This window comes from Kogia breviceps, chromosome 1 (assembly GCF_026419965.1).
Source record: "Kogia breviceps isolate mKogBre1 chromosome 1, mKogBre1 haplotype 1, whole genome shotgun sequence".
Taxonomy (NCBI): Eukaryota; Metazoa; Chordata; class Mammalia; order Artiodactyla; family Physeteridae; genus Kogia; species Kogia breviceps.
Genome location: NC_081310.1, coordinates 9,377,269 through 9,404,826, shown reverse-complemented (window position 1 = coordinate 9,404,826; position 27,558 = coordinate 9,377,269). Strand labels below are relative to the sequence as shown.

At 36.2% G+C, this 27,558-nt stretch overlaps 1 protein-coding gene across 1 annotated transcript; it reads left to right on the top strand.

Annotated features, from left to right (window-relative positions):
- Positions 1–252: 252 nt before the first annotated feature.
- On the top strand, positions 253–27,558 carry RGS18 (regulator of G protein signaling 18). The gene is made up of 5 exons (XM_059063849.2): positions 253–694; positions 1,181–1,282; positions 2,323–2,384; positions 23,815–23,981; positions 25,971–27,558. The coding sequence occupies exons 1-5, from the start codon at positions 576–578 to the stop codon at positions 26,226–26,228; spliced, it is 708 nt and encodes a 235-aa protein (XP_058919832.1). The 5' UTR covers positions 253–575; the 3' UTR covers positions 26,229–27,558.

Genomic DNA, 27,558 nt, shown 5'->3' with positions numbered 1-27,558 from the left:
CCCCTTCAACTGTGAAACTCTATGATCTATCTTCCTATTTTGATACAATATGTTAAGCAAACGTGATTAACATTACATAGTGTTATGTCAGTTAAATGTAATTTACCTAATTTAATGTATTTAAATAAGTAAAAATACTTAATTTTAAGAACAAGGGAAAATATGATTGGTGTAGCACTTTGCACGCACATTTTAACGCATACTACAAACGTTAAAGACCTTTTTAAAAAGTTCCTGTGGGAAATGACAGTGTCATTTGGGTCCAGCATCATTCTGGTTGCACAAACTAGAAAGAGAAGTTGCACTGTGGTAATACTAGTCTTTATCTCAGAGACCAAGAGTCATTTTGCAAATTTGTAGTATCATTTCCCTAAACAACTCCGGACTGAATTGTACTTTAGTTCCTCAGTTCTATATTTTTGCAGAGGCAGAAACACAAGCTCTTGATTTTTTTTTTTAAAGTGCTGCTGACGGGTTGAGATAACTTTTCACTCCATCATGTATAACCATGGAATAGCATTAACAAGTGAAAGATGTAATAAACTAGACGTCTCTACATTTTAGAGAGAGAGAAGATGGAAACATCATTGGTTTTCTTTTCTCAATTAAATATGTGTGAACCAAAAGAAAAAACTTTTTTCAAGTTAATATATGGTTCAGGAAAAGAAGAAACAAGCAAAGAAGCCAAAATCAGGTAAAAATCATAATTTTTAAAGTCAGCCTTATACTTTTAAAAACATGATTGACATTGAATATTTGTTAGCACTTGTTTTCAAAATATCTGGTTGAAAAGATATTGATTGTAATATTACAACTGAAAAAATATCTATTTATTAGGAGTAAATAACTGTTAAATCTGAAAGTGTTTTTACTTTTTAAAGTGCAACGATTTTAACCACACAGGAGAACTTGTAATAATATTTCTTGAAATATAATCTCAAATACTTTAAAGTCACTGAGGGGAAAAGAAACAAGTATATTTCGCATATGCTATCCTAATTCCTCCATAAACAGTATTTAAATGAAATTCTTAAGAAAACCACTGAGTGTGTCCAGAGTGAGGGAAGGGGGTGAGAAGGGGTGTCCAGGTGATTACCAATCCCAAATCTGTCTGACCGTCAGAAGGAGAGATTTCAATCGTCATCCAAGTCGTCCTGAAGCTAATGCCTTTTCATTACAGAGCTAAGGAAAAAAGAAATAGGCTAAGCCTTCTTGTGCAGAAACCTGACTTTCGCGAAGATACTCTTTCCAGCAGATCTGGGCAATTGGCCAAAGAAACAAGGTGAATAACTTGTAATTATTTGGGGGGACATTTTGCTGATTCTATCATTAAACATTTAAGAAAGAGGAAATTAGGGATTACCATTTTATTGGATATTACACAGTAATATAAGGAAGGTTTAGCGATCTCATTTCAGAAAAACTAGAAATATTCCATAAAGTTAAACCATTTTAATAGCTTGAATTAAGTAATCTCATAAAAATTTAAAGATGCTCTTTTAAAATTATATGCCTGTCAATTTTAAATGAAATATTTTACTCCTTCACCACTTTGTATTTTAAACTGATGAAATACTCATTAATTTAAGAGTTTGCATAATGTTATTGAGAAGTGCTATTCATCTCTTTCTTCAGTAGTTTGGAAAAAATGCCCTAGGTACAGTATAAGTAAAGCACAAAAAGGGATGCTTTGTAACTTTTAGCCATTTCTTTAGTTCAAACAGAAAATGGAATAACCTTATACACTAGGATAATATAAATGTTTCCAAATATGAAATATGACCAATAAAAGATCCAAGACAAATATATTCAATTCTCAATTATCAACATTTCTAAAATATTTGTTGTATTAAAAATGTTTCCTATTTCTTACCCCTTTAAAACTTCATTAGTCAAACTTCCTGTATCTGTTAAAAAAAATTGTTGCATATTTTGGTAAGAGTTTCAAGGAAACTGCAGTTTTAAAAAAGTTTGACTGAAAGACACTGTTAGATTAGGTTCTTCTATTTGCCTAATTAAGAAAGATAATTGACCTGATTTCTTTGTTTCTAACCTAACACATGATTATTTTTCCCTAGAAAATAAAATAATTCATGAGAAAATAATGTTATTTTAACACATTGTTTTATAGGCAAAAACCAAAAGAAAGTTGACCAATGATTTTGAAGTTTCCAATATAAATACAATTTCCATTGTATAATAATCAAAGGAGAAATCCTGTGAAATATGACTGAAAAGAGCAGTGTGCTAGCACCTGTTAGAGCAGATTCATAAGCAGAGTTTCTGCACACTCCATTATGAAACATTTTGTTTCTTGAACAGAATCTCTCCTGAAGAAGCAGTGATATGGGGTGAATCATTTGACAAACTGCTTTCCCATAAAGGTTAGTGCTACTTTTCCCAAATACTTTATTCTTTAATGGAAAAGTATACAAAATATGTATGTAACTATACAAAACAGGCTGTCATAAAAATTTAGTCTGATTGATAATTTACAGCAATGAGTTTTTGATCCACAGAAATAACTAAATAATAGAAGTCAACTAATAAGAGTACTTTAAAAATACTCTTATTTTATTAAGAATTACTTATGGTGGATGAAATACTTCTTGGTACTGGATGAATAGTTTCACATTTTCAGTGTTTTTAGTTTGTGAATGAGACCCTTGGCTTTATTAAATCCCAGATTATCTGTGTTATTTTTACAGTTAAGTGATCAAAAACCTAAAGTAGTTCTTTTCATGGACATTTAGGAAACCTTCATGAAAATATATATTGTTTTAATTTTATAAATGCTTCACTCTTCACTCATCAGTCATCGGAATTTTGCAGAGTAGTTGAGAATCAGGTGGGCGTTTAAGGTGGAGCTTTGTAGATGAGATGGAAAGTGAGGACAAACACTGAGTTTGTCCAAGCACGGGTCAGAGGACAGGCTGCCTGGGTTGCTAATCCTTAGTCAAGTTCATAAGGAAACAGCTGAGTAAGCATTTTTTTCTTGCCTTTATTCAGTCCACAGTTTCTTTCAGGGAGCAAAACTGACAGACTGAACTGAGCAGGCGATGAGGCCAAGCAACCACAGGGTCCATTGCTTTCCACATTAAACCAGGCAGAGTCTGCTTAAGAAGCAACACTTTATCACTACCAAATAGCCACACACTTCCTCTACGTCACAGCTTTTATTTGTATCTCCCAGTTCTTCGATTCCTTACGGCATTTCTTTGAGTTAGCCAAGGCTACCTACTGTTTACAGCACTGCCAGTGGTTTTCTGATCCTAAGGTGTCTACTGGAAGCAGGACCTCCTGTTGCTGGGAGTGCAGTACTTGCAATTCAGCCTCAAGTACTGTGCACTCTTTGATGAAACCAACTTTTCTAATCTGTCTTCACGTCCTGTAATTTTCTAATTGTCCATCCACCTACAAGGTTTTGGTGACCAGTTCATGTTCCCCTGGATTTACTGACAGAGAATACTATTTCTGCAGACTCTCCCTGAAGACCTTCCCTCTTCCAATGAAAACAGATTCTGCCCCTGAATTGTAATATTGACTCAGAGAAAGAAAAGTATAGGTAGAGAAATCAAGGCTTAAATTTAGGCAAGGATGCAGTGAAAATGGAGGGTAGTGGTAAGAAAGGAAGTTCATGCTGAAAAAAGTTTAATGTGTTACTCCATCCTCATTTCACCTTAATGCTCTATCACTCCCCATTTTGGAGAAAAATAATATGAACAGCTTTTTTCAACTTTTCTTCATTCCCAATATCCACCCATTTCTTGATTTTTGTTAAAATTCTTGCCAAATATATGTAAAACCTATCTCCCATTCTCACTATCTCCTCTGTCACTGTCTTGGTTCAGGTATTTATCTAATTACAACCTGTGTAAAACTTTCCTCCCTAATTCATGCCCCTAAAACTTATTTCTTCTTTTAATCTCCTATTATTTCCACCATTTGGGCACAACTCAGCCCTTGAGCCTCTTCACTAGTCAGAGCAAGGAAAAAAGGAAGTGGAATTCATTTTTTTTTTTCCAGTTTGAATGTTTATTATAAGGAAACATGTCTTTTCATCTGTGGATCTCCAAATCCAGCACATCACCTGGTAAATATGAAGTGTTCGAATAATATAACCAAATTTGTTGCTAGGAAAAACTTAGTCCTGCGTCCCTTTCGAGATTTGAGTTCTGGTTCTCTTCTGCCACACAATCACTTTCCTAATCACTTTCATATTCAGCTTCCTCAACTGTAAACGGAGATCACAATGTCTTTAGCTCCCATAGAAATAAATTTCTGTCAGGATTAAATGAGATGATGAATAAGAAGCCAATAACTGTTTTCTGTTTTTGTTTTTGTTTTGGGGTTTTTTTTAAAACATATTTATTGGAGTATAATTGCTTTACAATGGTGTGTTTCTGCTTTGTAACAAAGTGAATCAGCTATACATATACATATATCCTCGTATCTCCTCCCTCTTGGATCTCCCTCCCACCCTCCCTATCCCACCCCTCTAGATGGTCACAAAGCCCCGAGCTGATCTCCTTGTGCTATGCGGCTGCTTCCCACTAGCTAGCTATTTTACATTTGGTAGTATGTATAAGTCCATGCCACTCTCTCACTTCGTCCCAGCTTATCCTTCCCCCTCCCCATGTCCTCAAGTCCATGCTCTACATCTGCATCTTTATTCCTATCCTGCCCCTAGGCTCTACAGAACCATTATTATTATTATTATTTTTAGATTCCAAACATAGGTGTTAGCATACGGTACTTATTTTTCTCTCCTGACTTACTTCACTCTCTGTGACAGTCTCTAGGTCCATCCACCTCACTACAAATAACTCAATTTCGTTTCTTTCTATGGCTGAGTAATAGTCCATTGTATATATGTGCCACATCTTCTTTATCCATTCATCTGTCGATGGACACTTAGGTTGCAAGAAGCCAATAACTGTTTGACGCTACACAAATGTAAATGGTTTCTGCTATCATGAAAAATAATTATCAACGATAAATTTAATAATCTTTTTCTGTTTTGCAACCTGCTCCCAGCTGTATAAACATCACTTACAGGGTTAAATTTCAATGGAAAGTAATATATAAGCTGGACTTCTTTCTTTAACTTAATAAATTGGTATATAATAATTTCATCATACTCTCACGACCCATTAGAGAGAATACAGATTCTCTCTAGGCAATGTTAGTCCTACAGAAAATCCTCCCCTGGCATTCTATAATCATGTTGCTTTACAAGTAGTCAAAACCAAATGGAAAAAAATCTGCTCCTCTCTGTTCTCTACTGGTGGAAATATTAAAGTTCTGTAAAATAGCAGCAGTTTGAACCTAGAGGGGGTAACATGACTAACAAAAATCAGCACTGACCCACTTACACATTAATCAACGCTCATGATCAAAGTGCTAATTAAATTATATTGGATTCACAAAAAATTATGTTAATGGTATTCTTTTAATCAATCCCCAAAATTCAGTTATTCTAAATTGCAAATCTTATTGTAATATTAAATTATAAAGCTTAAAATAATCACCTAAGAAAGTCTCATGGTTGCAATGGTCAAATTCAGCTCATTTCTATTGACTTGACTGTAGGCCAAAAAGAAAAAAAAGGAAAGTTCCTGTACTCATGCACACACAAACACACACACACTTCAAGACCTTGCTCTATCAGATTTCATAGAATTTCCCTTCAGTTCAATGTGTAAGTTTCTCAAATTCTGTATGCCATATCTATATAAAGGAAATGGAAATTGTATTAAATTTATTCAAATGGGAAGTGAAGTGATAAGTCAAACAAAATACATCGAAAATTTGAGTATTTATTTGTCAAAAAAATGCCTGATACTAAAACCATTGCAGAATAATTATTAGCATCTTTAGGAAAGGAGCAGAGTAGATGGTTCTTATGCTAGATTTTAGGGGATTAATCAAAAATTCACTAGCTGGACAAAGAGAGAAAGAGATCATCCAAGCAGAAAGCCGACATAGGCATGGGGCATTAAACAGTGCAATTTATTTAGCAAACTAGAGAGAAAGTAATTCTTTATTGAGAAACATAATTTGAAAAAGGGTGGCTTAGGGTAACAGGTAATAGATGAAACTTAAGCAGAAAGAACAGTGTTTTTGCTGTGTTCCACAGAAACCGAAGAATCCATGGAGTGTTTTGATAATTCCACTATTATATTCAAAATTCATTCCTAAAATGTAGCTTAACTCTTTTAAAATTAAAAAAAAGCACAGAAGGTAAAATCCAAGGAAATATAATCAAAGTAGGGACTTTAGTTAATAATAATGTATCAGTATTTGTTTATTAATTATAACATATGTAGAGGCTTCCCTGGTGGCGCAGTGGTTAAGAATCTGCCTGCCAATGCAGGGGACACGGGTTCGAGCCCTGGCCCGGGAAGATCCCACATGCCGCGGAGCAACTAAGCCCGTGCGCCACAGCTACTGAGCCTGCACTCTAGAGTCCGTGAGCCACAACTTCTGAGCCCACATGCCACAACTACTGAAGCCCACACGCCTAGAGCCTGTGCTCCACAAGAGAAGCCACTGCAATAAGAAGCCCGTGCACCACAACGAAGAGTTGCCCCCGCTCGCTGCAACTAGAGAAAGCCCGCGTGAAGCAACGAAGACTCAATGCAGCCAAAAATAAACAAACAAATAAATAAATTTATATATTTTAAAAAATTATAACATATGTACCTTACCAATGTAAGATGTTAATAATAGCAGGGATCTGGAGGTGTGGGGTGTGTGGAAGCTCTGTCCTATCTTCATAACTCTTCTGTAAATCTAATCTATTCTAAAAGTAAATGTTATTTTAAAAAATGAACTCAAATATGTTATACAGTAAATTTAATACACTGCAGTCCATCAATAATTTAACCTCTGTTCCTCATTTGTTTCTCTGCAGATATTAGGGTAATTTTTTTTCCTGCCTTCCCTATTTATTGACAAATTTGCCTGAAACTGCAAAATGAATCATAAAAATCTATGATTTAAAACCATATATATCAATAATTTCTAAATGTTGTTTAAGAAAAACAAAAAGGATAAACCAAAAACCAGTATCAGACTGTCATTCATAATCATCAATTTCAAATTTAGTTATCAGTCTTCTTACCAATTGACTTTATGAAAATAAATGTTACCAATATGAACTTAGCAAATCAATTAATTCCAATAAAATTACATATATATGTATATTACACTCACATATTTGTGAGTGTTTGTATGCATATATTTATATGGTTCTGTGTAAGACAGATTTGAAAGTAAAACAATGCTGCTGATAATACATAATTTTGAAAACAATTGGCTAACTAATTTTTAAAAATGCCTGTAGAACTTGCAATGTTTCATGTAGGCTTTAGAAAATCATTACATGAAATTATGTCAATGTGTGCAAAATTTCAACAGGCAGAGGAAAAGGTTATTCCTGAGTAGAGAAAAAGGCAGGAAAAGGGCTAGAGAAATAAGCGATTTGGGTTTACTGGGCTTATAACCTAGGAAAGCAAGCAGGCCCCATTCACTGAGGTAAAGAGCAGTGAAAAATCACATTGGAAAATCAAGTTGGGGACAAACTCAAGAAGAGTTTGTTTGTTAGAAAGCTAACTCTGATGGATAGAAAGGTAGAATTCTATGCATATAATAGGACTACCTACAAGGTTGTTACAAATACCAAAGTTTACTTCAACGTAAGGGCTATTTTGGAAAGAAAATGGAAGGACTTGGTGACTGACTGAATGTGTACTTATGCTGCAAAGTGAGATGATGAAGAAATAGGAGATGAAGAAAAAGGAGCCAAAGATCTCTAGATTTTGTTCCATATTAATAGGAAGGTAAGAGTACCTTTAATAGATCAGAAATAGGGGTGGAAAAAAAAGATTTGGAGAAGATAACAGGTGAGACTTTGAACTTTTTTAGTTGCTGGTAAACTTCATCAGCAGTTTGGCAGGGTTTTATAGGCACACACCTAGAATATGGAAGCATGATTGATTATAGAAAGACTTTCTAACCATATCACATACTTGATAAGTAAAGATTTGAAAGAGAAGGTTATTTCCTATGAAGGGAGTCTCTGTCAATAAAAAAAAACCTTCCAACTACTACCTGTTTATTTTCCTGTACATCCTTTTTTCCAGTCATTGCAAATAATTCCAATATTTTTAGTCTTTTTATTAACAACTATTTGCTTGGACTTTTTGCACCTTAAATAGTGATTATATATACTAAGCTTAATTTCGAGACTAATCCATGATAAGGTAGGATAAAAGGAAAATGTAAGTCATTTCACCCCCTTGATTTAAAAACATGAACTGATGATACTGTGGGAAGTACATATTACTGACTTTGAGGAAAGGCTGTAAGGAAGTGCATACTTCTCTTTTGGGGAAGGAAATTAGCACTTCTCCTTACACTTTTTACCTTGTGGCTTTTTAAGTCGCCCTTTCCAATTTTCAGTTACCAGTTTTCTGCAAGATAAGGGATTCCAGGGTTCTGCAAATTTAACTTTCTGAATCAAGCTGACCCATAACAAACATGCAATTACTTTATCTATCTAAAAAATAAAAGTAAAATCCAGTCTAGATTATAAATGGGCCACACAAACAAATCATTATTGCACAAGTACCCACCACATTCTGTGGCAGGTCCAAAGTCAAATATCAAAGGAGAAGTAAGGCGACCTAGTACTTAAGATACCACACTGTATTTGGGTTTCCAACTTCTGAGTTCCTTGACTTTTTGTTTCATTTGGTTTCTTGGCATCAAAAAAATACTCCAACAGATGTCAGAGTTTCAATTTAGAAACATGCAATCACAAGCATCTCATATTTGTATGACACATTGAGCCAGCTTCTTCCAGCGTGAATTCGAATCTCGGGTTCTATCAAGCACTTTTGGCAGGTGTCTTCACCACTGCTTCCTTCTAAAGGACTGTTTAGTAAGTTACTGCCTCTGTGTGAGAAATGGTTCCATTGTGACCTGACTTCATGCAGCTGCCCCAAGTGAATAAGAGAAAGAGGAAATAACTAGTGTGTTGGGATAATCCTGCGCGATATTACATATTATTTTTTTAAGTCATTTACTTAAACTTTTAAATAGATGAACTACCTTCTCATTCATCATGAATTTGTTTTCTTGAATCAGTATTTATTCTCTCCTAGTATATTCATGTTATGCCAACAAGATCCATTCACTTTAATTCACCACGAGCACTTTTTTGTTTGTTTTTTATTTTTGGGTTTTTTTTTTTGTGCTACGCGGGCCTCTCACTGTTGTGGCCTCTCCCGTTGCGGACGCGCAGGCTCAGCGGCCATGGCTCACGGGCCCAGCCGCTCCGCGGCACGTGGCATCTTCCCGGACCGGGGCACGAACCGGCGTCCCCCGCATCGGCAGGCGGACTCTCAACCACTGCGCCACCAGGGAAGCCCCACCACGAGCACTTTTAACACACAGCGCTTTTCCTTGCGTTAATGCTGTGACTTCATTTTGAATGTCTGTATCAAACTCAAGACTAAGCACGGTAACAAAGGGCTTTTGCGTGATACTCCAAAGCACAACGGCTGGTACAGAGCTGACACTCACTCATGCTTTGTGAATTAGTGAAGGACTATTTAAGTAGCATTCATGCTATTTTCTGAAAGGCTTCTATAGTCACCTTAAGAAAGCTGATTTTTCTCTGCTGCTCCAAACAGAATTAGTCACCCCTGCAATTCTCATTCCTCAGTCCTTGGTCTATACATGCCTGTCTTGCCTATTAATCTCCATATTCCTCAAGAGTAAAGACTTTGTTTCATGGCAGTTGAAAGAGAAACGTTCTATAAGTAGAAACAAAATAAACCTGGATTCAAAACCCTGTGACATCTTTTTCCAGTGGTAAGATTCAGGGCAACTTAACTCTCTGAACCTCAGCTTCTTCATCTGTATAAATGGGCAGAACAGGACTTAACTGCTTAGGGCTGATGTGAAGATTAAATGGAATTCTGCCCCAATAAAAGGCATACAGCCGTGTGCCAAGGCCTCAGCAGAGACTCAAAACTTTTAACTATTGTAATTAATATCATTGCACTTTCAGTTTATAATACAGTCCTCAGGTTCATCCTAGGTGTTTCACAAATAATTAAAAGATAGACAAAGGAAGTTATTTTTAATAAGTAACAATTTCAGTTGTCTGGCATATGGATGATCCCTTCTAGGTGTCAATACAAAAAGTTTCTTATAATTGAGAATTATTAATAGGAAAAGTAATGACCATATCCTCCTAAAATTGTCACAGTAATTTATCAACTTGCTTTAGGAATAATTTGGTATTTAAAAACGGATCAATCATGCTTATATATGACATATAGATAGAATAAAAGGAAATCCAAAAAGCATTTCCCTTCACTGGGGTCAAAGTAACTTTATTCATTAGCCCAATAAAACATATTCTTAATTTCCTCTTTCCAATCTAGGTCTGACCTGGAACAGACTGTTCTGTTGTAAGATAGCAGGCATTTTATTTGCTAACTTTGCTTTAATTTCCATTTAAATCGTAACAGAGGAGCAAGTAAGAACAAGACAAATGTCTCTCACTGTGGGAGGGGAAGAGGTAGGACCCACATCATGAACACACAGGGCAATGCCACCCAATGACAGACTTTTCAATATCAAAGTGCACATTTCCATATGACCACTTTTGCTTTTTTAATTAGGATTACCTGAAGATGTTCTCACAATCATTTTGCTGTCTTGCTTCCAATTGTTTCCTAATATCTAGTCAAGGAATCCTCCTCAGAAATCTACTTTTATAGCAGCTACCGAGCAAATAAGAAATTTCAGAATTCTATTAAAAAATACAAAGAAGCTATCAGTTGTGAAGATAATTATGAGAGATAAATTGAGAATATACATATATTTAGGATTCAATCCAGCAAAAAGTGGATGTTAATTGGAGGAAAAAAGGGCAAACATTTTAGAAATTTTAAAGAGGAAGGAAGTATGGGTGCTAAGCAGCGGTTTTTGATTACACTAAAAATTCATCAAGGGGGAATTCTCAATCTACTTTTTTAAAGTTCTGGCCAGAGGCTGGGGCATGACTAGGTAACTACCTAAAGTTTGGTTTAAGCCAATTGCTCTACAGATGGTTGTTTTTGTTGTGGTTTTTCTTTCACACACCTAAACGTTGCCCACATCTCAAATTCTACTTCAGTTTTGATTTAGGGGTTGAAAGGCATGTTTTGCCTTAGTCTCCTTGTTTCCTTCTGGGATCATTACAGAAGAAGAAGAAGGAAAAAGAAAGACAAAAAGTAAAACCAGAGATTATGCAACAAAACGATCTTTCTAGTCGTATAAATGGAAAAGGAAGAAGTTTTCAGGCTGTGGGCAGTCAGTAGCCAAATGACGCTTATTCGGCCTATTTTCTAAAGTCATCAGCCTGGGGCTCCAGCTTTACCTGAAGTCAGAAAGGTTGCTGCTGTGATGTAGTTTTCAAAAATTAAAGGAATGTAATCTTCAACAATAGTAGTGACTCAAACTGCTTTTTTTACAAGTTCAGGGACTGAGCTACAGAGGATAAAAGAGTTGTGGAAAGGAAAATCAAACAGACCACACTAAGGAACAGTAATCCCTAAAAGTGCTAGTGGGTTAACAAGTCAGGGTAAAATCCACTTGTCTGACTCCCTGTTGTTCACTTTGATAGCTATTTTGGCTTAAAAATAATAAAAACAGAGATAGATCATTGACTTTACTCTGAAAATATATATATTTTTAGGTATTTGGGGAAAATCTATCTATCAAAATGCTTCAAAGAATCATTATCCATTTATATTTTCCTGCTACATTCTGAGCAAAGCACACCTACACAGCATGAGAAATAAATCTTGAAAATCAAACACTAACTGTGCCAGAGAAATAAGAACAAGAGTGATTCAATATCACTCACATTGATCATTCTTCCTTCTCCTCAGAGACTAGAATTTGTTGACTTATGCAGCAAGCGCTTAGAACTAAGGCCTCCTTAAGACAGCTGTGTTTGACTAGGAATTATCTTACCAGCATCTAATCACTGTGGACAAGTTCTGGGTTGCATGTCAGTCCTATGATGCCTTCTCAAATTCTTGTTGAGACTGACCTTTGCTTGTCTTCCTAGTTTCTTTGCTAAGGTTTAACCACTAATATCTGGTGCTCAGGATCAATTTACCAAGGAAAAGAAATGGCAGACTCTCCCTCACCCCAATGAAAACGCCAATGGAAGGAGCAGTGGAGTAGAAGAGGCCCACAGGGCTCCTCCATCATAGTAGTGTTTGGAGAGATCCCATACCTAACACTTAGGGAATGTCTATAGGTTATGCCATTTCTGGCTGTTGTGTTCTTACATTAAGTTCCTGGATCTCTAATATAATCAAACAGTTGCTTTCAGCATTAAAAACAAAAATGAAAACACAATGCTTCATGACAAACAGGACAAGTTCTAGATACAGGAGAAATAAATGGTGACATGTAACACATGATTTGAGGACTATAGTAGTTTCCTGTGGCTGTGTAACAAACTATGATAACTTTAGAGACTTAAAACACAAATATATTATCTTACAGTTCTGTAAGTCAGAAGTGTAGCATGGATCTCACTGGGAAAAAAATCAAGGTGTCAGCAGGCTGTTGTCCTCTGTGGAAGGTCTTGGGGAGAATCCCTTTCCTACCCATTTGGGTTCTTGGCAGAAGTCAGCTCTTCGCACTTTTGGACCAAGGTCTCCATTCTCTTGCTGGCTCTAAACTAAGGCCACTCAAACCCTCTGGAAGCCACCACACTCTTTGGCTCTTGACCATCTTCTTCTATCTTGAAGGGCAGCAACAGTGCTTCTCACATTGCATTCCCCTGACCCACTTCTTTGCCTTCCTCCTCCACGTTTAAGCACTCATGTGATGAGATTGGGTCCACCTGGATAATCCAGGATAATTTGCCCCTCTCACAGTTCTTAACCTCAATCACATCAGTAAAGCTTTTGCTCCGTGTCAGGTAATGTAGTCACAGGTTCTGAGGATTAGGGCATGGACATCTTTGGAGGACTGTTACTCTACCTATGACAGAAAGCGCTGCCTTCTTGAGAAAGATATACGTCCTCAATTTGTTTGTTTGAAAAGTGAGATCTGGGACAATTGAATTTATACAAATCTCAGTTTTCTCAGCTACGGAAATGAATATAGGACATATTCCAGACATATGTTGTAGTATTAAATGTAGTAATGCATATGAACAGCACTTAGCCCTCAAAACCTTTAAACATGTTAAAAATGCAAACCCTCTTAGTTATCACCATAATTCTACCATATTCATTCTTCTTGCTTCATTCTATATGGAACTTATTATATTACCAATAATCATGGACCATGAGGAATAGTTCTAGAGAACAGTGAATAGAAGAAATGAATATAAGTGAAAATAAGTTGAGTAGACAAAGAAAGCTATCATTTACTGCACAATTTTTTGGCCTTAATGCTAGAATGTATGCTTCTCCCTCTTGAAATTCCTGAACTTAAGTCTCTAATATTTTGTTCAGAATCTTTACATCTGTGATCATTGGTCTATAATTTTCTTTTCCTTTCCCTTTCTTAATCATTATTTCTGGGGGTGCTGTTGGTGTTACATTGGTCAGGTTTTGGTATTAGAGTTATCCTAACCTCTTAAAATGCGAAAGAAATTATTCATCCCTCGACTGTTTTCTGTAAGTTGTATAAGATTAGAATACTTTTTTCTTAAACGTTTGATGAAATTCACCAAATCTGGGCCCAAGATTTTTTTTTTGGAGGGGTGGTATTTTTATTATAAAAATCTATTAAGTTAAGAGTTTCAGATTTTTCACTTCAGTGTCAGTTTGGGTAGGCTTTCTTTAAACAATTTTCCCATTTTATTTAAATTATATTTATTGGCATAAAATCATTCATATTTACCATCTTTGTAATATGTCTAAGATCTGTGGAAATATCACTGATTTGCTTCCTGCTACTATGAAAGAGCCTCACTAGGAGTTCTATTTTATTAATGTTTTCGAAGAACCAACTTTTGGCTTTGTAAATTTTCTCTATGGTTTGTTTTCTTTTACATAGACTTCTTTTATAATTTTTTTCCTTCAACTTACTGTGGCTTTAATTTTCTCTTGTCTTTAAAGCTACTCAAAGTAGAAACTTAGATTTCACTTTTTACTAGTATAGCATTTCATGTGGTAAATTTCCCTCTAAATGTGGTTTAAACTGCATCCTACAAAATTTGATGTGCTGTATTTTTATTATAATTCAATTGTAAATATTTTCTAATTTCTCTTTTGATTCCTTCTTTGATCAATAAATTATTTATATGTGTTGTTTATTTCCAAATATTTGGGGGCTTTTAAAGCTATGCTACTAGTTGATTTTTTTTAACACCTTTATTGGAGTATAATTGCTTTACAATGGTGTGTTAGTTTCTGCTTTATAACAAAGTGAATCAGCTATGCATATACATATATCCCCATACCGCCTCCCTCTTGAATCTCCCTCCCACCCACCCTATCCCACCCCTCTAGATGGTCACAAAGCACGGAGCTGATCTCCCTGTACTATGCGGCTGCTTCTGACTCGCTATTTTACATTTGGTAGTGTATATATGTCCATGCCATTCTCTCACTTCATCCCAGCTTACCCTTACCCCTCCCCATGTCCTCAAGTCCATTCTCTATGTCTGTGTCTTTATTCCTGTCCTGCCCCTAGGTTCTTCAGAACCCTTTTTTTTTTTTTTTTAGATTCCATATATATGTGTTAGCATACGGTATTTGTTTTTCTGACTTACTTCACTCTGTAAGACAGACTCTAGGTCCATCCACCTCACTACAGATAACTCAATTTCGTTTCCTTATATGGCAGAGTAATATTCCATTGTATATATGTGCCACATCTTCTTTATCCATTCATCTGTTAATGGACACTTAGGTCGCTTCTGTGTCCTGTCTATCGTAAATAGTGCTGCAATGAACATTGTGGTACATGTCTCTTTTTGAATTATTGTTTTCTCAGGGTATATCCCCAGTAGTGGGATTGCTGGGTCGTATGTTAGCTCTATTTTTAGTTTTTTAAGGACTCTCCATAATGTTCTCCATAGTGGCTGTATCAATTTACATTCCCACCAACAGTGCAAGAGTGTTCCCTTTTCTTCAAACCCCCTCCAGCATTTATTGTTTGTAGATTTTTTGATGATGGCCATTCTGACTGGTGTGAGGTGATACCTCCTTGTAGTTTTGATTTGCGTTACGCTAATGATTAGTGATGTTGAGCATTCTTTCATATGTTTGTTAGCTATCTGTATATCTTCTTTGGAGAAATGTCTATTTAGGTCTTCTGTCCATTATTGGATTGGGTTGTTTGTTTTTTTTGATATTGGGCTGCATGAGCTGCTTGTATATTTTGGAGATTAATCCTTTGTCAGTTGCTTAATTTGCAAATATTTTCTCCCATTCTGAGGGTTGTCATTTCATCTCGTTTACGGCTTCCTTTGCTGTGAAAAGATTTTACGTTTCATTAGGTCCCATTTGTTTATTTTTGTTTTTATTTCCATTGGGCAAAAAGGATCTTGCTGTGATTTATGTCACAGAGTGTTCTGCCTATGTTTTCCTCTAAGAATTTTATAGTGTCTGGCCTCACATTTAGGTCTTTAATCCATTTTGAGTTTATTTTTGTGTATGGTGTTAGGAAGTGTTCTAATTTCATTCTTTTACATGTAGTTGTCCAGTTTTCCCAGCACCACTTATTGAAGGGACTGTCTTTTCTCCATTGTATACTCTTGCCTCCTTTATCAAAGATAAGGTGACCATATGTGTGTGGGTTTGTCTCTGGGCTTTCTATCCTGTTCCATTGATCTATATTCCTATTTTTGTGCTAGTACCAGACTGTTTTGATGACTGTAGCTTTGTAGTATCATCTGAAGTCCGGGAGCCTGATTCCTCCAGCTCCATGTTTCTTTCTCAAGATTACGTTGGCTACTCAGGGTCTTTTGTGTTTCCATAGAATCTGTGCAATTATTTGTTCTAGTTCTGTGAAAAATGCCATTGGTAGTTTGATAGAAATTGCATTGAATATGTAGATTGTTTTGGGTAGTATAGTCCATATCTTGGGGCACTAATCAAGCCTTTGTAAATTTAAGAAAATTGAAATCATATCAAGTATCTTTTCTGACCACAATGCTATGAGACTAGATATCAATTACAGGAAAAAATCTGTAAAAATACAAATACATGGAGGCTAAACAATACACTACTTAATAACCAAGAGATCACTGAAGAAATCAAAGAGGAAATCAAAAATACCTAGAAACAAATGACAATGAATACACAATGACCTAAAACTGGTGGGATGCAGCAAAAGCAGTTCTAAGAGGGAAGTTTATAGCAATACAATCCTACCTCGAGAAACAAGAAACATCTCAAATAACCAACCTAACCTTACACCTAAAGCAATTAGAGAAAGAAGAACAAAAAACCCCAATGTTAGCACAAGGAAAGAAATCATAAAGATCAGATCAGAAATACATGAAAAAGAAATGAAGGAAACAAAGATCAATAAAACTAAAAGCTGGTTCTTTGAGAAGATAAATAAAATTGATAAACCATTAGCCAGACTCATCAAGAATAAAAGGGAGAAGACTCAAATCAATAGAATTAGAACTGAAAAAGGAGAACTAACAACTGACACTGCAGAAATACAAAGGATCATGAGAGATTACTACAAGCAACTATTTGATAATAAAATGGACAACCTGGAAAAAATGGGCAAATTCTTAGAAAAGCACAACCTTCCAGGAAGAAACAGAAAATATAAAATGACCAGTCACAAACACTGAAATTGAGACTATGATTAAAAATCTTCCAACAAACAAAAGCCCAGGACCAGATGGCTTCACAGGCAAATTGTATCAAACATTTAGAGAAGAGCTAACACCTATCCCTCTCAAACTTTTCCAAGATATAGCACAGGAAGGAACACTCCCAAAATCATTCTATGAGGCCACCATCAACCTGATACCAAAACCAGAAAAATATGTCACAAAGAAAGAAAACTACAGGCCAATATAGCTCATGGACATAGATGTAAAAATCCTCAACAAAATATTATCAAACAGAATCCAACAGCACATTAAAAGGATCATACACCATGATCAAGTGGGGTTTATCCCAGGAATGCAAGGATTCTTCAATATACGCAAATCAATCAATGTGATGCACCATATTAACAAATTGAAGGATAAAAACCATATGATCATCTCAATAGATGCAGAGAAAGCTTCTGACAAAATCCAACACCAATTTATGATAAAAACCCTCCAGAAAATAGGTATAGAGGGAATTTTCCTCAACATAATAAAGGCCATATATGACAAGCCCACAGCCAACATCACTCTCAATGGTGAAAAACTGAAACCACCTCCTCTAAGATCAGAAACAAGAGAAGGTTGTCCACTCTCACCACTATTATTCAACATAGTTTTGGAAGTTTTAGCCAAAGCAATCAGAGAAGAAAAAGAAATAAAAGGAATCCAAACTGGAAAAGAAGAAGTAAAGCTGTCACTGTTTGCAGATGACATGATACTATACATAGAGAATCCTAAAGACACTACCAGAAAACTAGTAGAGCTAATCAATGAATTTGGTAAAGTAGCAGGATACAAAATTAATGCACAGAAGTCTTGCATTCCTATACATTGATGATGAAAAATCTGAAAGAGAAATTAAGGAAACACTCCCATTTGCCATTGCAACAGAAAGAAAAAATACCTAGGAATGAACTTACCTAAGGAGACAAAAGACCTGTATGCAGAAAACTATAAGATACTGATGAAAGAAATGTAAGATGATACAAACAGATGGAGAGATATACCATGTTCTTGGTTGGAAGAATCAACATTGTGAAAATAACTAGTTGATTTTTGATTAAAACCCTTATGGGCAAAGGACATACTGTGTAAGACTTCAATCTTTTAACAATTTATTTAAATTCATTTTACATCCTAGCATGTAGTCCATCTTGGATAATCCTGCTTGTGCACTTGAAAGATGTATTTGGTAGAATGTCATATAATTGTCAATTAGGTTGATTTAATTGATAATGTTCAAGTTTTACATATTCTGATTGACATTCTGTCTATTTGTTCTATAAATATACGAGTGAACTGAATTAAAATCTGGAAGTATAATTGTAAAATTTTCCCCCTCATTTCCTGCTTTCCTTTTTTTTAAAATTTAAAAAAATTTTTTGGCTTTATTATGTCTTCATTGCTGCGTGTGGGCTTTCTCTAGTTGTGGTGAGCAGGGGCTATTCTTTGTTGCAGTTTACAGGCTTCTCATTGAGGTGGCTTCTCCTGTTGCCAAGCATAGGATCTAGGCATGTGGGCTTCAGTAGTTGTGGCACACGGCAGGCTCAGTATTTGTGGCTTGTGGGCTCTAGAGCGCAGGTTCAGTAGTTGTGGCACATGGGTTTAGTTGCTCCACAGAATTTGGGATCTTCTCAGACCCGGGCTCAAACCTGTGTCCCCTGCATTGGCAGGCAGATTCTTAACTACTGTGCCATCAGGGAAGTCCTCTAGTATCCTAAATTAAATAATTTCTATCTTCCCATCTTCTAGTCTACTCATCTTTTCTTAGGCAGTTGTTAATCTGTTGTCATGCTGATCCAATGAATTTTTTTTGCTTCTGGTATTTTCCATGTTAGTTCTAGAATTTCCATTTGATTGTTTTCTATAGTTTCAATTTCTGTTCTGAGTTTTTGCATCTATTCACTCCTTATGTCTTTTTTTAACATTTTCATTCTTCAACATATAAATAATAGCTTTGATAACATCCTGTGTGCCATTTCAGATATCTTGTGGTCCGTTTCTATTGACCTCTTTTGTTATTGATAATGGGTCACATCAGACATTTCTTGAATGCCTAATGAAGTTGTATTGTATGTGTGTAAGGAGGAAGATATAGGAGTCTAGATTATGCTGTCTTCCTTTAAACAGCGTTAGATTATTTTTCTAGCAGTCAGTTAAATCACAGGTGGATCCTCTTGATTCTTCCTGATCAGTTTGATATTTAAAACCAATCTCTTTCCAATTTATCTTAGTTTGAGGATAAAGACCTTGCCTGTAGTATTTATACCAAAAATATAGCCTTTGTTGGGTATCTCCACTCTAGCTGGGCCAGAAATCCAACGTCTCCCAGACCCATACAAACCCCCTGATTTCCATTTACCTCTCAGCAATACTGTAGCTATACTCTTCTGGGCTTCACAGAGTTTGCCCTGCCCGTGTACAGCCTGACCCTCAGCCAAGGATCTACAGGCAACCTGCATGTAGACTTCCAGGCACCCTCTGCATGTTTCTTTCTTCTTTTTTTTCCTCTGTACCCTGACCCACAAATTCCAAACATATCATGATCCCCAAACTCATCTCTGCCTCCTCAACAAGATTTTTTTGCTAGAACTTTTATATTTTTAATGAAAATTTGTACTTTTACTCATGTGTTCAATTTATTTCTTTCAGTAAGTAAATATTGAGTGATTTCTTCATGCTGGGGATTTTTGTGGCAAATTAGACAAGGGCCTTCATCTCATAAATCTCACAATATAGCATGAGAAACAAAAATAAGGAAGCAACTGCATCATAATAGTTTAAATGTTACCCAGTGTAGGAAGTCATATATGAAGGACACCCAACTTTTTCTTGAGAGATCAGTGAAATCTTTCCAGATAAAGTGATCTCTAATTTAAACTTCAATGGGTGATACAGATTAGCCTGATGAAATTAGATTGATAAAATTGGAGTAGGAAGAGAATATGTTTCCAATAGAAGCTAAAGAAATGTGGGAACATGGCACATGAATGGAACTCTAAGTTATTTCACTGTGCTTGGAGCTTAGAGTGTGAGAAAGAGAGTGGAAAGAGATTAAGGGCATTGTTGGAAATTTTTCAACAGTGAAGAAACATAATTAAATTCGTACTCTAGAAAGATATTACTGACTAGAAGGTGAATAATAAACTTGGAAAGTGGGGGCGGGAGGTGGTTAGCAGGGGAGGGAAGCAAGGGAAGCTTCCGGAGTCAGAGTCACCATTCAGAAGGTTTTTATAATAATCTATGTAATATATGATCCTGGTCTGAATAAGGGTAATTCCAGATTGAATAAAAATAAAAAGAGAGATACATGATACATAAAGGAGATAAAGTTGAGAAGATCTGATTGATTATCAATTGAGTTGAGAAGAAAATTTGGGATCCCTAAGGATGCCAGGTTAAGTTGTTGAGTGGATGGTGTCATTGCGTGGGAAACATTCTGGGAAGCTTTTGGGTGAAGATATTGAATTCAGATGTGATGTGATTATTTTGGTTGGAAATTCAGTGGAGATGTTTACCAAATGTTGGGTGATATGAGCTTGGAGCTCAGGAAAGAGATCTGAGCTGGAGATCATTTCTGAAAATCATCAGCATATTCATTGTGTTAAAGTGTTGAAGTGATTGCCCTGGAATTGGAATTAAAGGGAAGAAGGAAGAAGGATAAACTGAGAAGTATTTAGAAAAGCAGTAGTCAGAGATATAAGAAGAAACTCAAGAGTGTATGTGCCACAGAAAAGAATTACAGACATATCTCATCTTTGCCTGCTGTCATAGAGAGATGAAGTAATATATGGATTGGAAAAAAAATTTTTTCCATGGAATATAACATTAAGTCATTTTGGTAAAAATTATTTAAGTCAAGCGTTGAGTAGAAACCACATTTTAGTGTATGGGGAGGTAAATGAGTGGAGGGGTTTAAAAGACCAACTGCAGAAAGCTTACTCAAAAGACTTTGTAACGAGAAAGATATAGATCAGTAGCTGGAGGAATATCTGAGGTGAAGAGAAAAATTTTCTTCTAATGATTTCTTGTAATGAGATTAAAATTTTTTAATTAGATCAAAATTTAACTCAGAGAAACGTTACTGTTTTGCAAGATTGTTTGTAATGCCTTATTTTGCCTGTGGGTGCCAGCAGTATGCATAAAGTACAGAGGGAAGTAAGGGGGAAAGGAGTTTCAGGAAAAATGTTAGAAGACGAGGATACAGAAGGATAGAGAAAGAAAAGGGAGGTAGAAGAGGCGAGAAAAGGAGAAGAATGTAAAGAACAGAATCCCAGGGAACATCACATTTAACCGGGGAACAGAAGACATTAAGCCAGGATTAAAGTAATCAGATGGTATAAATTAGGAGGTATGGTGTCCTAGAATCCTAGGAAGAAGAATATTTCAAAAAGGAGGGGATCATTATTATCAAATGCTGCCAAGTGAGAAATCCAGACAGGACTCATGAAATTTCCTCGTGTAATAACTCACTTGTGATAGCACAAAGAGAAACAGGTCATAACTATGAGTAGAGAACAAATCTAAAGAAAGATTGCTAAAAATCATTTGTATCCAACTCAAATGTGAATTTCTCTCAGAAAATTTATTTATTTATTGACCATGCTGTGCAGCATGTGAGATCTTAGTTCCTTGACCAGGGGTCAAACATGTACCCCCTGCATTAGCAGCACAGAGTCTTAACCACTGGACTGCCAGGGAAGTCCCTGAGAAAATTTATCTGAAAAATCTAGAAGGAACATTTTTACCTTTTTTCAATGTTTCTATAATGCTCTCTTCTCTATTTCAAATACCATATGACTGAACAGCTTCACTTCTCTTATCCCACAGAAATGAAAACTTACATCTACACACACACACAAAATCTATACATAAATGTTTATAGCATCCTTATTGATAATAGCCCCCCAAAACCTTCAACGGGAATGGTTAAACAAATCCATACCATGGAATACAACACGGCAATGAAGAGGAACAAATTACTGATACATTGATGAATCTCCAGCGAATCATGGTAGATGCAAAAAGCTACACCAAAAATATATACTACATGATTCCACTTATATCATATTCTTGAATTGACCAAATTACAGCAATGGAGAACAGACTATTGGATCCTAACATTTAAGGAGGGGTTGGGTGTGGGGAAAATGTGAGTATAGCAGTAAAAAGGCAGCATGAGATATCCTTGTAATCATGGAAATATTCTGTATCTTAACTATATCAATATCATTATCCTATTTGTGATATTTTGACTATAGTCTTACAAGATGTTATATTGGTGGAAACTGGATAAAGGGTACATGGGTTCTGTCTCTGTTATTTCCTACAACTACATGTGAATCTATAATTTTCTCAAAGAAGTTTAATTTTTAAAAAAATACCGGGGCTTCCCTGGTGGCACAGTGGTTAAGAATCTGCCTGCCGATGCAGGGGACATGGGTTTGAGCCCTGATCCGGGAAGATCCCGCATGCCGCGGAGTACCTAAGCCCCTGCGCTACGACTACTGAGCCTGCGCTCTAGAGCCCCCGAGCCACAACTACTGAAGCCCGCGTGCCTAGAGCCAGTGCTGCACAACAAGAGAAGCCACCACAATGAGAAGCCTGCGCACCGCAACAAACAGTAGCCCCCTCTCGCGCAACTAGAGAACACCCAAGCGTGGCAACAAAGACCCAACACAACCAAAAATAAATGAAAAACAAAAACAAAAAACCTATTAGCCAAAAAAAGTAGAATATCATAAAGAGTTGAAAGAACCCTAGTATTAAAGTCAGATTGTCTTAGTGTTGAATCCTGAGTCTGCCACAGTTTTAGCTATGAAACTTTACCGAACTGAGCCTAAAAAAAACGATAGTCATCAAGATCATCAACATCATCATAACCATCACCACCACCCCCATCAAAACGCAGATAGAGTACTTGCTATATGCCAGTTTCTGTTTTAAGCATCCTGCACATTTTGGCACATTTAATTCTCTAAACAGCTCTGTCAGGTCGGTTTTATCATTATCTTAATTTTAAATATTGAGAAACTGAGACACAGAAAGGAAAAGTAATTCACTCAGGACCACATAGTAACTAGCTGAACAAGAACTTGAACCCTGGCAGTCTTCCATAAGACTTGATACCTGTCCCTAACATTCATGGGGCTCAGGAAAAAAGTAAAACTGGAGGCCCCATACTATATTTCTAAATGCTTAGGAGTTACAGATCAGGCTAATACACTGTTAAAAATAGACATTTTATCCTTCTGTTGTGACACTTGGTAGATTACATTTGAATATAAAATTCTCAGACTCTTCCCAGTTCTACCCTATAAGCATAGCCCACCTCCCTTCCCTTTCCACCCATGGACTGGTCGTGCACCGTGAGAGGCCTCTTTGCACGTTTGGGTGGACACTCCAGCGCGCAAACTCAAGTCCTGTCCACACTCAAGCCTTGGGGTGTGCATTTCACTGAGACAGGTGCCTTTGGTGGATGTATCTGGGGAAGGACTGTGCCAATCCTGGAAACACAAAGCCTTTTACAGGGAATTTCAGGGTCCTGGGTCCACGAAGCATGGTCTAGAAGTTGAGAGATGATCTCCAGCTGGAATGGCTCTTTGGCTCTGTAGAATAACCCTACCACACTCACCCCAGGGAAAGGCACAGCTGAGAGGGACCCAAAGTGAGGTCCAGATATAAGGTCCCTGTTACTCAGGTCTAAGTATGATACCAGCCTCATTTCAACAGAAATGGTACTCACCTTTCATAGTGGTGAAGATTTCAGCTAATTGTTAACATGGTTCCTCATGAGCAAGATGTGTGCTACTGCCCTGAATTAGAGGGAAGACGCTTCTTCCGCTAACATTCACGGTTGTACTTTAACATCAAGTAGCATATTTTCTCAGCATCAATATTTTTTAGTTAAAATATATCACTTCTTTCCTTGGTAGATGGACTGGAGACTTTTACCAGATTTCTGAAAACTGAATTCAGTGAGGAAAACATTGAATTTTGGATAGCCTGTGAAGATTTCAAGAAAAGCAAAGACCCTCAACAAATAATTCATAAAGCAAAAGCAATATATGAGAAATTTATACGGAATGATGCTCCACAAGAGGTAAAGATGGTTGTAAAAATTTACATCTGTTTGAAAACTTTTTGAGAGAATATGTCTTCATCCAATCGGTACTGCCACGCGTTCTCACAGAAAGGTCAGAATTTTGTTGAAAAAAAATGGTGGTTATTTACAAGCATGCCTCATGTTATTGCACTTCCCATACATTTTGTTTTTTACAAATTGAAGGTTTGTGACGGCCCTGCCTTGAACAAGTCTGTCGGTGCCATTTCTCCAACAGCATTGGCTCACTTCATATCTCTATGTAACATTTAGGTAGTTCTCACGATATTTCTTACTTTTTCCATTATTATTATACTTGCTATGGTGATCTGTGATCAGTGACCTTTGATGTTTCTACTGTGACTCACTGAAGGCTCAGATGATGGTTAGCCTTTTGTCGCAATGAAGTATTTTTTAATTAAGGTATGTACATTTTTTTTAGTCACAATGCTATCACACACAATGGATTATCATGTAAACATAACATTTTTATGCACTGGGAAACCAAAAAATTTGTGTGACTCGCTTTATTGCGCTATCCCCTTTCCCGAGGTGGTCTGGAAGGGAACCTGCAATATCTCCAAGGTCTGCCTGTATATAGATTTCTATTTACAAACAGAATGCATTATAAGATATTGCTATAGAAGGAAAGGTATAACTGAAGTTACTCCTCAGGGTATTTTATTCTAGACTAAGAGTGAATACAATTAATTGCAACATTTAGATTCATTCATTTATCATATTAATCATCTTAGCACAAGTAACTGCTTGTAGAAACGAAAGATTTTTATACGTGATGAAGGTAAGAGAAATCAAGAAGTTTGTATTATGTACTATTTTAATGTTAGCTCATCTACCTGTACAAAGTTTCATTTGCCCTGTAATTATTATCCCTACACATTAAGATAGACTAAAAGAAAATTTCATAATAGAAAGATGAGGAAAACCTAATTTGGCAATGGTTCAAGTGAAAAAACAATTGTGATTTTTTTTTTTTTTTACTGCAAGCTCAGTATGAGGTAACTGTATGAAACAATTGCTAAAATGGCTATTAAACCAGCAAATATTACTTCACTATCCTTGAATGTGAATTAGAGTTTCTGTGTTTTTAGTACGTGCTCAATAAAGTGTCTTTTCACTGAAGTGTAGAACTGATAATCTGTCACTGTTAAGAGTTTTGTTTGACTATAAATTGTCATTGTCCACGAGGTAGCATTACTTATGTAGATATTGTCGCACATGAAATGACAGTTATTTTCCTTGTTTCAGTATGTCTCAATCTGTTTTGTGTTTCAATGTATTATCCTGTCTTCCCCCTTACACACAAGTAAACAAAGGCAGCTGGTTACGTGGTGTTACCCACAAAGGAAAAGGAAGAAACCTACCTGAAAACTGAAAACTCAGCACCATCAAAGCCGAATATATCATCAGTGTTCTGATAAAAAGCATGAAAGGATTTTATATCTTTATACACACACACACACACACACACACACACACACACACACACACACACATATATGCATATAGGCATTTTCAGCACACATTTGCTTGTAGGAAAACATCATAATATAATGAAAAAAGCACTGGGATATAGCAAAAGCCTCACATTGAAATCCCAAATATGCCCCAAACACACTGCTTGCCCTCACTCAAAATAACTGAATTTTTACAAAGTTTAGTTTCCACTTTGAAAATGAGTTGAATCTAATGATCTCTAGGACACCTAACGTTACATTGTTCCATGATCCTACACTAGCAGAGACTGGTAAGGACCGGGTGCAAAGGCAGAGAAGAGCCAGGTAAAATGCCAGCCCAGAGTGAATCACTGGATCCCTAGACCCACAACAGGAAAAGCACCAAGCATCCGAGTGCGAGTGCCATATGCCCCCTCCAACGTGGAGTCAGTCCTTTACTTCTGTTTCTCAAAGGTGTTTACTTACGTAGATTGACGATAATTACACTTTTATTATTGTTATTATTATCCAGGTTAACCTTGATTTTCACACCAAAGAAACCATCAGCAGAAGCATCACCCAACCCACCGTCCACAGTTTTGATGTTGCACAAAGCAGAGTGTATCAGCTCATGGAACAAGACAGTTACACACGTTTTCTGAAATCTGACATCTATGTAGACTTGATAGAAGGAAGACCTCAGAGACCAACAAATCTTAGAAGACGATCCCGTTCATTTACCTACAATGAATTCCAGGATGTAAAGTCAGATGTTGCCATTTGGTTATAAAGAAAATTAATTTTGCTCATTTTGCTGGCAAGCTTGTATATCTGCTTCTAAGATATAGCGTGTTTATGTTACAAATTGGTAAGTCTTTTAAAATAAAGTGCATCATTTGAAATGATTTAAAAAATGCAAAGCAAAATTTTTATTCTAATGATATATACTCTATTTGCCAAGATATTCTGTAAAAACTTCCATCTGACTTCATTTCATTCATAATCAGAAAAACTTATTGCTTAATTAAAAGGCAGAAAAGAAGTAATAATGATGTTGTATAAGATTGTAAAGGTTAAACTTTTGCAAAATTTCAACAGTTTGGCCAAATATCTAGTTTGGACTTTTTTTCTAGATGTAAACTACATGATGCTCAGGTAGCCACGTATTCGGACAACATTTTCTATAATAATGAAGCTTTTCTCTGGCTCAGTTATAGAGAGTATAGAACCCTGGCTCAAGAATAGCAATATATCACTTCTGGTTATAAGCCAGCAACAGGAACTTTGGGGAGGACACATTCATCTCTACAGAACTTCCAGGTCATACAGTAGGTTGATAATCAAGGATGGGATCCACATATGTGCTCATTCCTAAGTGAGCATGGACTTACTCAGTTATACGGAAACACTTCTGCTGGTCAAGAAACATGACCAGATGCCGCGATAGCTCCAGGTTGGAACTGAGTGGAGCATCTTCTCATCTGTGAGAAAGACTTGCTTCTAAAATCGTGGGCAGTCAGTCATGTGAACAGAGTCATGAACCTTTATTTTTGGAATGAGAGTAAATAAAGAGGCAAGGAGTCCAAGGCCCTGGAAACTCAGGCACATGCCACATTGGCTCATATTCAGATAGTGTTCCTCCATGGATCATGTTCTTATTCCAAATCTCACTGAATCATTTAATACTACATTATTCAAATATGATGCTAAGAAGTATGTATGTCTCTACCTATAGGGAAATATTTACTTTTAGATGTGTGTTGCATGATGTGTAAATGTCTGTATTTAAAATGTCATACATTTGGCTTTGGCAAATGTTATTTTAGTTGAAACGTAAAGTATAAAACGGTAGATCACCTATAGTAACAAATATTTTTTAATTTCTTCATTCATACAGTTAATGTTTATCTGACCACTAAGTGCTCTCACAAATTATTGATTATCCTTCCTGTCCTCAAATTAGACAAAGACATATTTTCTTACGTTAGAATGATATTGGAGTAGAAAGTATTAATCGAGTTATTTTGTCACTGATTTAATGCTAAATCAATTTCCAATATTGTTGTGAATATGAAAACAAGGCATTATGCCTTTCAAAGATCAACTATTATTTTTCTTTT

What these genes read in the sequence shown, in the direction of transcription:
- RGS18 (XM_059063849.2), top strand. Translation starts at nt 576, where the DNA reads ATGGAAACATCATTGGTTTTCTTTTCTCAATTAAATATGTGTGAACCA. An exon ending in CAATTGGCCAAAGAAACAAG is followed by an intron (nt 1,283 to 2,322) that starts GTGAATAACTTG and finishes TTTCTTGAACAG; the next exon opens with AATCTCTCCTGAAGAAGCAG. An exon ending in CAAACTGCTTTCCCATAAAG is followed by an intron (nt 2,385 to 23,814) that starts GTTAGTGCTACT and finishes TTTCCTTGGTAG; the next exon opens with ATGGACTGGAGACTTTTACC.